At 36.6% G+C, this 15,764-nt stretch overlaps 1 protein-coding gene across 7 annotated transcripts in view; it reads right to left on the reverse strand.

Annotated features, from left to right (window-relative positions):
* LOC129764239 (nephrin) overlaps positions 1–15,764 on the reverse strand; it is a 629,638-nt gene that overhangs the window by 79,712 nt on the left and 534,162 nt on the right. For all 7 annotated transcript variants that reach the window (XM_055763127.1, XM_055763125.1, XM_055763126.1 and 4 more), the window contains exon 6: positions 7,170–7,343. In XM_055763127.1, coding sequence (XP_055619102.1) covers positions 7,170–7,343 — 174 coding nt within the window. The remainder of the gene's footprint in view (positions 1–7,169; positions 7,344–15,764) is intronic.

The following is a 15,764-nucleotide window of genomic DNA, read 5'->3' on the forward strand; positions in this document are numbered from 1 at the left end:
GCGTGGAGGGGGAGGCGAACGGGGATTGTTGTTGTCGTTGTCGTTCATTGTTGATGGTCTTCTCATCCCTCTCAGGGAAAAAGGGGCTGGGGGAGGGGGAAAGGGAGATGTATTTTATGACGTTTTGGGCTCGATAAGCTTATTGTTGTCAGGAGTACGGGGGAATGGGTAGTTCTGGCGAGACGTTATTAAATTTTGAATAAAATGAATTCCGCCGGATACTGCGGTAAGCCCCGCTGTCATGTGTGACGGCTTGACGGTGAAGATAATAAATCAATTTAGATTAACGAGGGGGAAAATCTTCTGCCAAGGGAGGAAGAAAATCGAATGGAATAAAATCGACACGAAGGTTCACACCCAACAATACAAACTTCTAAGTCGGTTTGACGCTGGCAAATCTTTTCCAGCAATAATGTTTGCATCGCTTCATTAGTTCTCGGTGGAAAAACTTGGGAGTGAAAGAGCCATTATAAGTTGCATCGTGGAACTTGTTTCGCATTTTCAATCCGTTCTCTCTTCCCTACCAATGTGGAGTGTTCCTGGCGAGTGGAGGAAGAAAGCAAAGCACTTCTCGGGAAAATAAGGAAGTCCATTCGGGGGTGGTATTCCCTTCATTTATTCCTCGAAGGAGTCCTAGAACCACTTTCGTGTTGGGTGTTTCGAACGTCTTTCGCGATGGCAAAAAAATAGAAAGATAGGAAAATAGCGAAGGAAAATTGCCGTGTACACCACCCAAGAAAAACCGATTGAGTAGCATTTTGCGGTGTCAAGCTGGGCTGCCACTGATGGGCTGGTGATGATTATTCGGTGGCGGAAGGATGGGAAGTACGTGACTAAAGTGCTTGGAACTGGGAGCAGAATCCCGCCCGAGTAAATCGAGCAGATATTAGCGGTGGCAGTAGACAGGGCAGGGTGCGATTTAATGCCAATTTAAGGGTCGCGATCTGGAACGTGGAGCGGGGCTAAGGGGTTCGGGTTTTGCGCCCAAGGAACCCGTTTACGTGCCCGGGAACAATTGGGTGTGCTGATGGTTCGAATCGATGACATCTGACGAAGCCGTTGAGATATGTGCAGTGGTTAATGTTGCCTCCGCAGACATCGGAACGGTGTGGCATTTCTTCGGTGGGATATTAAACAAGCTGTTGAAAGCGAACGTGATTTGCATGCGAATCCGAAGGCCGGATCAACGTAATTCAATTTGTGATTTGCTCGGGAAATCGCTTGCGAGCTGAGTTGTGTGAGCTTGGAGCGGTGGAATTATCTGTGTGCACACGTATTAGAGCGTCTATTGACTGTTCCAATCGAGGGCCATTTTGGTTTATTCGAAAGGTAAAGGTTTCATGATCTCCCCAACCAATGTCGATTGTTATTTATGGCGACTTGATTTCATCTTAAAATGAAACAAGATTCCCTTTACAACAGAGAAGGCATTTCACTAATCAACACGAAACAATTTTAATTTCATTTTTAGATTTAGGGGAAGCTTTGCCAAATTACGGCTTTGGTGTTTTAAATACGATCACGAGATAAACTTTTGAAAAATGCTGATGCAAAAATGGTAACATTTCAGAAAATAAACTATAACGCTAAAACGAGTTATTTGATCGAAACGGTGTCTTAGGCAAAGTTATAGATTATAATTTTGCGGTTCTAGAAAAAGTATACACTGGAAAAAATATTTACCGAAAAAAAATTGAAAATGAAATTTAAAAATGGACTTGTATTTTTTTCAAATCTATTTTTTTTACATGATAAAGCCCATATTGGCTCAAAAAACTGGTTTTTCATTTGATCGAAAACGTATATTTTTCTAAAATTCTTAAGTGACCTACTATCCGGCCGGATACCGGATATTAGCAAAAATAAATAATTTCATCTTAATACAAGATAAATATTAACAATACAGCTCATTAATATTATTCATACAAAATTAAAAATTAGGTTTGATTACAGAAATGCTCGTAAATGCTCTGAAAATCTAAGAAGATTCATCGTAAGATATTTCATACACTCTAATATGATTTTATTTCGGGCTGTTTCTGTTTCCAGAACTCCTAAACTCCTAAAATCTGGCTTGAAAATCGGGCCCAAGTAGTTTTCTATTAGATAATTTTGATCTTGAAGTAGTGGAAATGGCTTCCCAATCCAGTTTAAAGATGCTTTCATGCGAAGTAAGTTTGGTGTTCTCTCGACTTTGTCCGAATGTTTGGTTTTATGTAGCAACATGCGAAATCACCTTGAATATACGAGGGGCCAGAACTTTTGCCTGAAGAAGCCTAATGTACTGCACCATAAAGCACCACTGTCTAATTAATGAGTGTGTGTGTCATTTCTCAGCTTATCACACTAAAATGTTACGATTTAAACATTCACAGTGATTTTTCGAAAAAAAGTTGTTGTTAGGAACACTGTAGCAATCCCCTTCTTTCGATGTACGGATGCCTTGTTGGTAATTGTTCGGGTAATTCATACTTATTTTTTCAGAATTAAAAAAACATATTTTTGAAAAAAATGCATTTTATTTTCTAAATATTTTTTCCATTTATTTTTTTCTGGATTGTTAAATATTTTTTGAAGAATACATAAATTATTTCCTCCATTTCATTCTTTAATCAACCTTTTGTAGATCTTATAGTTTTTGAGTAAAAAATTTTTCGAAACTTTGAGTTTTTTTTTCAACTTTTTTTTTTGAAAAATCTCAACTCAAAAATATATGATGTATAATACCTACAAAATTCTTGTGAAAAGATGAAATGCAGGAAATTTTTAAATTACTCTGAATTCTTTTTTCACGTGATCGCGTAATTTCGAGAGAATCACGTTAAAAAAGATTGCCTCATCACGGGGCGCGCTCTCAGCACAACCACATTCGTATACGCTCTCGCAGAATTTCTTTTCTTCTCTTTCTCTTCCCAACGAAGCCACGGTAGGCAGTGCCGAATCGCGTAATTTCAGTAAAATCACGTAAAAAAATCGCGTAATATTAAGAGAATCACGTAAAGAAACTCACGCAAAAGAAGAATCCAGTGTGCACTGAAGAAAAGTTAAAAATTTAAATTCATTTTTCTCAAAAATAATTTATGAAAAAATATATGAATAGTCCTTACAATTTCGAACAAGTAAGCCATTTATCGGAAGATGGTTCCAACAAATTTTTCATGTTTTCTCTGGAGAAATTACAATTAATCCTATTGCTGTGTAAAGACAACTTATCGATATAGTGTGTTCGACAAAGTTTTAGATCTTAATAAAATATGAATTTTTGTCGAAGACGTCAACTTTTATAGTTTACGAAATATATGGCTTTTGTATGGAGACTCCTGAAAAAATTATGTTCTACTCATAAATTATTTGTGTGTAAATTCTCGCGTTTGACATGTTCTTAACGTGTTTCTAAATAGGAAAAAACTTTTCATAATATATTAATCGGGATAATCTACACACTAAAATGTTATGATTTAAAGATTTACAGTAATTTTGCAAAGAAAACATTGAAAAGTTTTTGTTGAGAACTTTTTTTTTGTAGCAGTATCCTTCTTCCGATGTAATGATGGCATTTTTTCAAAAATTATTTTCAAATCCTATAAATAATCGAATCTCAAGAAAACAATTTTTTCATCAATGTATGAATGTCAAACCACAATAGAAAAATAGCTTTTTTTTGTGATTCGACTATGTATTGGATTCGAAAATTAACGTTGAAAGTGAAATTGCGATCATATATAATCGAGTCCGACCTGTAATATAATTCTATTATTTTTCTCAGAGTATATTTTTTTCACATTTTAACATCAATACTCTATAACTCTTTCTAAGACTCTATTTCGGTACGACTCTTAGTTTTTGAGATTTAAATTATCAAAAATTTCTCTCACTAAAATCGATACGCCCTTTTCAAAAGATACACTTGAATCAAAAGAATCCCAATTGCTGTATTCTCAACTCATATTCCCTCCAACCCAAACGGAATACAAAATTTCATTCAAATCATAAATTCATGTTTTTTAAAAACTGCTTTTTTAGGAAGATTTCATTTGGGATTGCCCAACAACTTGTTCATGTCTTTTTTGAAAAATTACTACGAATGTTTAAATCGTATCATTTTAGAGTATAGATTATCGCGAATGATATATTCTGCAAACTTTTTTTCTATTTAGAAACACTTCGAGAATGTGTCAAACGCGAAAATTTACATACAAAATTTTGACGAGTAAAACATATTTTTTTCATGTGTCTCCATACAAAATGTATTCCAGAAACTATAAAAGATAGAAAGTGGACGTCTTCGACAAAAGTTCATATTTTAATAAAATCTAAAACTTCGTCGAATACACTTATTCAACATGTCTTGACTTTAAACAAAATTAGGATTAGTTGTAATTTTTTCAAAGAAAACATAAATAAAATTGTTGTTAGATAACAATCTACCCTGTAAAAGGGCCCATCTTCCGATATATGGCTATATATTATCCGATATTTTTTTTGTGAATTAAAAAAAAAAACGCTTTTGAGAGAAATGAATGCAATTTTTTATTTTTTTCCAGTGCAATTTAAAAAAAAGGTCTTTTTGCATTTTTTTCATGAAAATTTTCAATTTCATACATTTTATCCTTTGACAAGAATTTTGTAGATATTATAGTTCGTGAGTTGTTGGAAACAATATGGGCTTTATTGTGTCTAAAATTATTTTTTTTAGTTTTTGAGATATTTCATTGCTAAAGTTTATTTTCTTTTTTTTCGGACGCAGAACAACCTGGCTGACTCGGCAAACATTGTTCTGCCATTTACTAAATTTGGTGAATGTGATCGATGAAATATTCCAGAATCCGAATGGTTTGAATCTAGATCGGATTTCACGATTCGATCTAAACCACTTTTGCATTCTGAAATTCGTGCGACTCGAATCCAATTGTTTTATGTGGCAACCTTGCCTTGACGCAAAACAAACATCAGAATTATTCATCCGTATTTGTGGAGCAATTTACTCTCAGTCAGATTAGCAGACCCGTATGCTATTTAAAAATTGTTCGAATTTGTATGGTAAATAATATTCGATGTAATGCGAATACTTAGAAGACGTAGACCTAACCTTAACTTACCAAAACTTCATTTATAATATAAAGTGATTATCAAATACAACTTTCGTTCAAGTACATATTTGATTTTCGTGATTCGTTATTTTCATTTATATTACCCGAATATCCATTACCATTTTCTCTTCATAGAAATAGAACACGAAGCTCAATGTCATCAATGTCGAATTGCCACGTTTACACAAGTTAAATGGACTTGAGTCGTACAGATTACAGAATGCAAATTTGCGATCCGTTCGGTTATTCTCGATGGAATTTCAGAATACGGATTTGGAATGGATGTATAAGGCAGTCCTCATATCGCAATTCAACCCAATACATCCACTCACGTGTGGGACCGAAGATGTGTAATGTTGTAATGACACTCATTGAATAATCCAATTTTTTGTTCGAACACGCGTGCTGCAATGTCATGACAACGTATTGCGTTTTTGCTTGGCAATATGAGAAGCTGTGGTGGCGTTACTCATGATAGTGTCTCGCAAGTGAAAGTATTCTTCCTCATACCGCTTCTGTTGATTGTGTGGTAGGAACATCGTAGAATTACGTTCTCCTGACCGCGGTGAATAATCATATGATACACATAAAAACCATCGAGCGCATTCTTTCGTTTGTTTCGTCTCCTCTAGCCACATTTTCATAAATTATTCATTATTCAAAATGAGCAATAATGTTCATAACGAATGAGTACCTGTGGCGGGATCTCGTTGTTTAATGTTTATGCAATGTCCATCTTGTTTCTTCAGAACGGCCGGAGGATTTTTCGCCAAAAAATGTCTTCTGACTTGCACTGTGGTCACAAATATTCTAGAGCTTGCAATCCGAATACACTTAAGGCGTTTTGCTCGGTATAAAAATCTCAACTAAGTTATAATAAAAATGACGCAAGTAACACTACGTTGAAAAGGTGAACGTTGGGAACTTTAGTGCCATTGAAGGAGAACGATGAATCTCAAATTATTGTTTTTTCTTCGAATCACAATGTCTCGCGTCATTGTGCAGTCGCCTACCAAGCAATGCTTGCGCATTGAATCTACGCACTTGCTCTCCAGCTAGTGTTTTATTAGGATTGATAACAATACCATTTCATAATCCGAGCAATTGTGATTTGAAGAATTTCATTCAATCTCATTCAAAAAGATTTACAGCTCATCGGTAATGCTCTTGTTATTAGAAGAATTGAAGCTAGCGCATTTGTGGATGAAAGTTTGATGATTTGTCATTTAATAACGCAAATAAACTTGTTCTGTTTGAATATGGCGGTTAAACTATTTGAATATTGTTTATACAAACATACTAAAATCGCGATAATAAATTAATTAAATTCAGATTTTGGGGTTATATGTATAATTTAAATCCAGATTTAAGAAAAAAAAATTCTTAGGGCCACCCTAATCGGTATTGAATATATGGTAATCGGTACCTTAACGGTATCATATATAGTTTATGACTAATATTCTTCGAAAATTCGTGTTGATTGGTGGAATGCCTCAGTACTAGCTTTATCGGTCACTGTCAGTGAGGCTGACATTGACATTAAAAAAGATACTTTCTGTTACCGATCATTTCTTGTTTTGGCTCAACGTATCTTCCACATTCACGAGAAGTTGAACCCTGTCTCTATTTTTTCCCATCTGAGTGTATTCCCCAAGCAACGGCACGATCACAATCGTTGCGAATGAAGCTCCCCCACACCATAATTTGCTCGATTGGAACGAACCGGGCTCCCTAGTCATAATGTTGTTGTGCCACTGCACAATTACATCCTTTAATTTTAATTATCGGGCAGCGGCAAAAAGGATCCGACGCAAACTTCGTGATTCAGCTCTATTAATGTAGATGATACCGGAGACCAATAACACCTAATTATCGCACGAGGATTACTATCACAATCCATGCTAGATGCTAGTGGAAAGAGGACCTGAATCCCTATCTTCGTTTCCTGGGTCCTCTACTGCTCGGTTGTGCAATCGTTCGCAAAAATAAAGCTCTCTCTGCAATGGTCGACTGTCACACCACCCCACTACTGGGAACCATTAGCCACGGAGCGGCAGCAGGGGAAAGGATTTTACTTACACAGCACGGACAGCTGTACCGTCGCCTGCATCGGTTTGTCCGGATTGAGAGCCTTGTGCTTGGCCTGGCAGGTGTACTCCATGTAATCATCGTCCGCGCCAGGCTTGATGCGCAGCTGGGATGTCGCCGTGTACCGCTTGCCCTCGGTCTGGACAACCTTGTTTTCGATCGAATCTGTGAGGAAAAAAAATAGAGGACAGAAAAAAATCGCATGAGTTGAAATTCTAACTACAGCTTCGGAACATCACTTCGCACGCCCACGAACTGTCCAACGACAGGAAGAAAACGCTTCCTTACTTCCATTATAAGATAATAATTCGATAAAATGTGGGAGTTGTATGTCTGTAGGTGATTCGTCTTCCTACCCGGCGAGATCACAGCGATGTACGTGATTTTAAAACTTCTATCAACATTTTGCCGCAATGGACGTTTTTTTCTGCTCCAATGCACAAATGTTATTCTTTGCTCGAACCGGGTAACGACAGCTAAAGTATCATCATCATCAACAACATCATCGTCGTCATCTGTGGGCAGCAGCGCGCTGACAATAGCGCTACTATTCGATTTAGACAACTTCCCGTGCCGCGATGATAAACTCCTGCCAACTTTCTGCCTCCCTAGAGTAGATAGTCAAACAGTCTTTCGTCGAACCCGGTGGCTTCCGCTTCTAGGAAGAAAGTAAAACACTGAGAAGAAGAGAGCAAAAAAAAATCCCAGAATCTCGTAACAAAAATTTACAGAAGAATAGCCCCCAATCGAAGAGGAGGTAAATATTTGCCCAAGATGAAGCGAGAAATGATACTTTTACGTCAGGCGTCGTGGTCGAGAGTTTTTTTTTCCTTTGCGTTCCGTCCGAGAACCGCCGAGAGTGGGGCAATTGGTTGGGAAAGTGTCTCGAAAGTTTGGGCTTACGATTTCCCGCAAGACATTGAGATGAGGGCATTCATGCATTCGGTAAAAATTGTGTCCCGTTGGGCAGGTACTATAGAGGTTGAATGAAAATGCAATCAACATATTTTGGAAGAATTGCGTTTCTACAAATGGACGACACTTGAGCCTCGAATATTTCAATTTATAAGCTGAGGCAGTAAAATATCACAACTTAAAGCGCCTCAACAATGAAGTTAACACAGAGCGTTTCAAGTGACAAGTATGTTGTGAAGTTGGTTAACCCACATTTTAGGGATGAAGTGGTCCTTGAACCATCTAATTGAATATTATTTTTTCACTTATACAGGTTATGATTCTTCACAGTTTAGTGTTTCAATCTTCTATTTATGACAGCTCACACATGGCTCGTGAAATGTGTCAAACTCGAAAAATGCCTAGTTTATATTGCCACTTTATCGTGGAAAGACTATCAACCGAGCAACATTTACAAATCATTGAATTTTAATTTGACTCATGCTCTGTGAAAAACGTTTTGAGTTTCGTAAACTTAGACCCTTTCATGGATGTCAAAAACGGGCTAGGGCGTTATTCAATCAAATCCAACAAGACCAATTCCAGTATTGAAAATAGAATTATCGATCAATGATCGCAGAGTACGTACCGAGGAGAATATTGCTGTCGCACTCGCCAATGTTTATCAATGTTACGATTTGTTCAAGAACTGACTTCAAATAGTTGGTGAGTATTTAGGTCTTAGATCAACTTGACATCCGCATAAAATTATCTTCAAAATTGCAGATACCAATCAATCGGCTCGGAATAAATACACTTACTTTCACACTTTCCCATACTTTTTGTATGTTTTGTGATTTTTTTTTTCTGGAATGCAAGAACCTCTTAAAGAATCACCCTGCCATGCTGACCTGTAATGAACTTTTTTTTTTCTAACTATAGTTTTGAAACCGATTTTCTTTCAACAAATTAAGTTTCAGGCGATTTAGATAGATCCATATTAAATAAATGCTTTGCTTGAAAATGGTAAATAACTAACTCACAGCGTAAATATCGCGATTCTATCGAATTATTGAATTTCAAAATAGCGTAATTCTTAAGAATTCATCCGAGAAAGAACCTCGTTTTAAGTGCGAAACGCCGAATAAAATGTTATAATACTCCGTGTCAAATATAGGGTGGGCCATTTAAAGTGGAAGCATCTGGCAACCCCATAACTTTTGACAGAGATGTCAGATTAACAAATGTCATACCGCGTTGGAAGCGTCATTTCAGTACAATTTTAACCATGGAACAATACACACCTAAACAACGCGCTGAAATTGTTCAGCTGTACATTCAAAATAACTTCTCTATTGTGTTAACTAAACGTGCGTGGAAAAATAAAAATAAAGTTAAAACATCGCCTGGAGACAACACTATGCGTCGATTATATGCCAAATTTATATCGTCTGGTAGTGTTGGTAATGCCAGTCATCTGTCCAGACAACGACCAAGACGTTTCGACGAGAATATTGATGCCGTTCGAGCCAGTGTTGCAGAGACTCCATCGACATCAGGTCGCCATCGTTCGGACAATGATAACCGATTTTTTATTGCCATTTGTTCGTGAAAATGAATTGGACAATTACTGGTTCCAACAGGACGGCGCTACATGCCATACAGCGGCTGCCACGACCAAATTATTGCGCGGAATGTTCCCCGGAAGATTAATATCGAAAAACGGCGATTATGACTGGCCACCGAGATCACCTGATTTGACGCCTCCTGACTTTTTTTTATGGGGATATTTAAAATCCAAGGTATACACTGGTAAACCAAGGACCCTGGCTGCGCTGAAAGACAATATCCGACAAGAAATTGCTGCCATATCGGCCGAAACATTGGGCAAAGTGATGGAAAATGCCGAAAAAAGGGCACATTTTGCGGTCAAGGCCAGAGGCGGTCATTTACGAGATATCATAAGTTAGTAGTTAGAACAAATCTCCTTGGACCAAAATAAATGAATTTCAAAAAAAAAATTTTAAATTCCACTTCTTTACTTTGCTATTGCAAAAACAAATCCTTCCACTTTAAATGGCCCACCCTGTACATGTTTCAAATAGAAGAAAAATGCGGTCAAATCCTGCTAAAAGATTAAAGAAGTGTACGGCAGCACTGCTTCAAATGGTATATATGACGATTTTTTGGTAAATACTACCAAACAAACAAACATAATTTTTTTCGGACGAAATATTTGTACATATTACGTTATAAAAATAATAAACAAATGTCAAACCGGCCGTATAAGCCATCGGTTCAACGTTGGTTTAACATATACCCTAAACATGTTTGAGAATTATTGAACACAATTTACCTTAATGTATTGGTGCTATCCGCAATGTTACCAATACCGTGTACCACTCGATGTGTATTGAGTCTTACATACGGTTGGCAATACATACAGAAAATATATGCATTCCACTGACATTTACATCACCAAAGGTATTGGGTAATATTTACCAATAGTTTGAATAGCCGTCCGTTTCAGATGATAAGTCTCCGGTTGTGGCCAGGATAGATAAAATCACAGACAAAGAAGCTTTACTGGAAAAAAATACGAGCCAGACGCAAGTGAATGTAATATCAAATCTGCGGTAGTGAGCTGAATCATGTAAATTTTTCGAAAACATTCAAATCAATTTAGGTTATTTGTTGGGACAGGTGTACAAATTTCGGACCTCCTTTCAGCAAACCGTTTTAATTGGCGTAGCTCTAAAGCTGGAATTCAAATTTATTTATATAAAGCGCACAAATAATTGTAATAGGCTTACATTTTGGTCTTCGAATATTATTGAATTCTGACTATCCTCCAAGAACTTATAACAAATTTAATTTTATCCTTACAGCTCTGTCTTCTTCGTACCGTGCGAAAAATGATTTGAGTTGTTATGGCAATATATTGCGGGAACGGGGAACGTCAATCGTAACGTGTGGCCTGTAGGAAAGTGCGTATTTTCGATAATTGAAGTGCTGGCAGTGACGTAGTGCCCCCATATTATTAATTCAGCTCACTGAATTAAAACCGAGAGGCGTGACATTCAATTTTACATTCACGAGCAGCTGATTGAAATGAACATGAAAAAGTTGGTGTTAGGAAAACTCTTTCCCAGTAGCAGAAGTTTCTCCCTTCTTCCGATGTATGGTTGTTAATTGTATGGGCTATCCGTATATATTATCAGAATTTCAAAAAACATGTTTTTAAGGAAAATGAATTTAAATTTTCAAATTATTGTTTTAATTTTTTTTATATTCTTGAATGAAAAATAAGAACAATTTCCTACATATCATCTTGCGACCAAAATTTTGTATGTCTTCTAATTTATTTTTTTTTAATTTTGTGTTTTTTTAACTTTCTTTTTCTAAAAATTTAAACTACAAAACTATGATACCTAGAAAAATGTTTAAGGACTGAAATAATGGAAATTAATTAGATTTCCATTGAAAAAATCATTACATTTTTTTTTTTAAATTCGAAAAACAATTATTTTGAAAATGAAATTTCATTTTTCTCGAGCACGCGTTTTTTTTTGAATTCAGAAAATATATGAATAGCCCATACAATTACCAATAAGTCACTCATACATCGGAAGAAGGGAACTGATACAGTATTTTTTTTCCCAACAACAAATTTCGTGTTTTCTTTGAAAAAAAAAAAACGTTTTACTCGTAGCATTTTGTGTGTAAATTATCTCATTTTTCATTGAATGATTTACAAACTCTAGGGAATTGTATAAAAAAATTAAACGCGCCGAAGTTTTTTGTTTATATAAAAATCATTTTTCTCAAAAATTTTTTTTATAAAGTTAGTCTTACGTCAAAATAGTGATATAGTATATTGAGCAAAATTTCAGATAATGTTAAATTTTTTTTTCAAAGACGTCAACTTTCTATCTCTTATAGGTTTTGAAATATGGCATTTTTGCATGGAGATTCCTGAAGACCTCATATTTCACTCGTATCTTTTTGTGTGTAAATTCTCGGGATTGACAAGTTCTTCACATTTGACAAGTTGACAAGTTTGCAAAACATGTAAATTGCGAGAATTTACTCACGAAAATGTTACGAGTTAAACATTAGTAGTAATTTTTAGAAGAAACCTCGAAAAAGTTGTAGTTAGAAAAAAAATGTTTCTTATAGAAATGCCCTTTTATCGATGACTGGTTGGTTGTTATATGGGCTAGTCATATATTCTTTCCAAAATTTGTATGAAAATACTTTTTTGAGAAAAATGGATTTTAATTCTGGAAATATATATTTTTTCAGTTGTTTGATATTCTTTAATGAAAACTCAAACAATTGTCTACATTTCATTTTCTGATTACTTTTTACCAGAGATCGAAATGCTCGCCGATTTGAGACGAAAAACGTCCATTTTCACCCACAGAGAAACATAGCTGAAAATATAGGAGGCGAGAGAATATTATACGCTCACTTCGATTCTCGCGAGAAACGCAGAGCCGATTTTTGTTTTTCGGTGAGTTATGATTGCCGAAAAATGGTTTCGTTTTCAGTGACTCCTTGATGCCGATAATGGTTTTTCACTTCTTCAGTAAAGCTGAAAACATGCGGCAATATTGGGTTTCGTCGTGAAACGAACATGAGATGGATTAATATTTGTACAATTCACATGCTGTCCAAATGCAGATCGTTTGGACGCTGCTCTAACAGACTAATGTTGGTAAAGTTAGCTTTGATTTTTCGCTCCATATTTTCAGTTCCAAATGAGAGACGAAAAAGCATTCTCGTTGAACTTCCGAGATAGAGATTTTCGACATCTCTATCTCTCTGAAAAAGAATTTTCGGTGAAAAGGAAGAGACGAAAATATCAACAATACACAGTTCATCGAAAACTAGATTGATTGAATGAATATTTATCGCGCAGCCGAGCGAGAATTTCGATCTCTGCTTTTTACAGATCTTATAACTTTTGAGTTGGAAAACTTTGTAATATTGAATTTTTCCAACTTTGTTTGTGTCTTCAGCGCTTCCTGACCTGTACGGGGAATGCGCCAAATCTTCTTTTAGATGATGAAAAACTACAAAACAAACTACAAACTGTTATTCGAAAAAGGTTGTGATTGTTCTGAACTGACCTCAAAAAGTTGATCCTAAAACAAATCCTCTGTTTTTTTTATTCGTGATTATTTAACACGTTTACTCCAGCCCTTAACACATTAAGGACCGCTCGATGGCGAGCCATCGATAGGCCTTATTAGATTCATGGCAAACCAAGGATTTAGCCATCAAGTGTAGAAAACACGGGTTATTTGGTGATCCATCCGTAACAGGAGGAACGTGAAACACGAGAAAACTCGTGAGCGGTCCGTAATGGTTAACATCAACTCATCGCTTAATCGCTCATCGCTCACCGGGCGGCGCTCACTACAACTTTCACTAATGATTGCTAAAGTAATATCTAAAATAATAAGAAGAAAATCGATTTATATCATTTATTTGCCAGGGGAGAGCTCGTGTTAATTCAGTAGTTTTGTTGGTTTGCCATTGATCATTCAAATTTCGCGTATTGGTGCATTTTTACAAATTAAGAGTGACGTCAAAGTACAACGAATTTTCGGGGTGGCTGTGAAGAATGTATTTACCAACAGTGATAGCTGTGTTCTTCGGTTGAAAACTAAACGTGAAAATTCGTTCCACAACACAATCGATTTCGGAAATGTGCTGCATAGTATAATGTGTTTATTATTTCTTTGAGAGTGATGTTTTTGAGAGCGTTGGATATGTAATGTAGCTAAGATATACTGAAAAACCACTTTAATATTCAATAATTTTAGTGTTTCAGACATCTAGATAACGATCATGTTAATGCGAGTTAAACTGAAAATATTATTGGTTCGCTGCTTTGAAAATTGTTCACGCCGTTCAGTTCGATTACATCACATCTGATTTATATAGAAATATGAACAAAATAGCTTTTTTCAAGATTATGAGTATACATTAAGTTTCATAAATTGTTCTTTTCCAAAGCTATAGGCGAATAACGGATGTTGAACTGAGATACATGGCCTCTGTTATTGAAGACACCATCATCATCACTAAAATACCCCCGTCGAATGAATGGTTAAGTACAAACCCTCAATAAAACAAATCAAGAAGAAAAAGAAGAAGAATAAGAAGAAGAAAGAAAATAGAAGAAGAAGAAGCCAAATAAAGTGAGAAGAAAGTGGGAATTTGCTTATAAATAAAATAAATACTCATCAGAATTCAACGAAAAACGATTTAAACAACATCAACGGTTATGCCGAAGTCTTAATTCACAACATTGACACAACCAAACTTTTTTTTTATTGAAGAGTTCCGTTCAGAAATTCAGGAATTCAGAATCAGATCCAAATTCAAATTCGGATAAAAACATGAGTTCTTAGGTCTGGATTTGTACCTGAGGATCCAAAGATTCCCCAATTCTTAGCTCATGTATAAATCTCCGCACTCGGAACGCTATCCGTTTAATTAAACTTGAAGCACCAATCGGAAGACATCCATCAAGCCACCGGCATCTTCTTCCCAGGAAAATGTAATTATCCTTCCTAATAAAACGTGCCGATTTTTACCAAACCATGAGCCCTAAAATTGATGAGTATTATTATTTTACTGCGAAAGCTTTCAGCCGTAATTCTGCCGAATGGAAGTAAGTTGGGGCCGAGGATATGATTAATTAAAACGTACCATCGGCCGCGCGCTAAAATGTTGTGAATCCTCTGCCGACGAAACAATCAATTTTCGGTCGATTCCTCGCCTCCGCCTGACGAGAAGAAAAGCGAAAGCGTTTTCCATAATTTTCTGACCATTAACATTAAACGAAATTGAGCGCATTCTGGCGGGCGAGCAGTTGTCCTCTCCGCCGATTTAACAATACATTTTGTTTACAACCCCAGGGAAAATTCAAATACCACAAAACATATTTACGTGGCTTGTGGTTGTGTACTGTTTCCCCCTGTAGTCTTAACGATGCATTGTACCGCTAGATGTCCACCGGGATCAAAGTTCGAGCCCGGAGTTCAATGCTTTTAATTCCTTTCGAAGTAAAGTCCTCGTCTTCCCATGAAGTTCCATCAGTTCGAGAAGAAATTTGCTCGTTTGACGACTCTTTGCAGTGCTCCGGTGTCATAGGAGCTGTTTTGATAATTTGAAGTGATTTTGTGGCGATTCGACCCTTACCCGGCCAGGAAGTCGGCCCGGCAAGGGACAAACTTTCGCTTTTTGACTCCGGCTACCGACCACATTTTCTTGCAACTCACACACAGCTATCTGCTGTTATAATTTTGAGGCCATCATTATTATCACGCGGCGTACATTTACCGCGCCACCCACACCCATTGCTGCAGTGGGACCTTTTTTTTGCTTCTTCGAAGCAATAACCGTTGGCGCCTTCTCAATTTTCACTCCTCCTTCCACAAGTAAGTCGTTCTTTATGACCTTTTTGGGACTTCTCGGTCGACCGTTTCCGACAACGCAAAGTCACACCGCAACGGAACGATTAATCTAGCAGAAAAGTATATATATACACAGAGAGACGCACACACACCCTTCGAGATGGAGATCCTTTTTTCCACTCTCTTAACTCGCAATTGTCGCCCACAAAAAAGCAATTTTCCGTGGGGCATAGTCGAGTAATTCTCTGCTTTGAATATT

Source organism: Toxorhynchites rutilus, chromosome 2 (genome assembly GCF_029784135.1).
Source record: "Toxorhynchites rutilus septentrionalis strain SRP chromosome 2, ASM2978413v1, whole genome shotgun sequence".
NCBI classification, from domain to species: domain Eukaryota; kingdom Metazoa; phylum Arthropoda; class Insecta; order Diptera; family Culicidae; genus Toxorhynchites; species Toxorhynchites rutilus.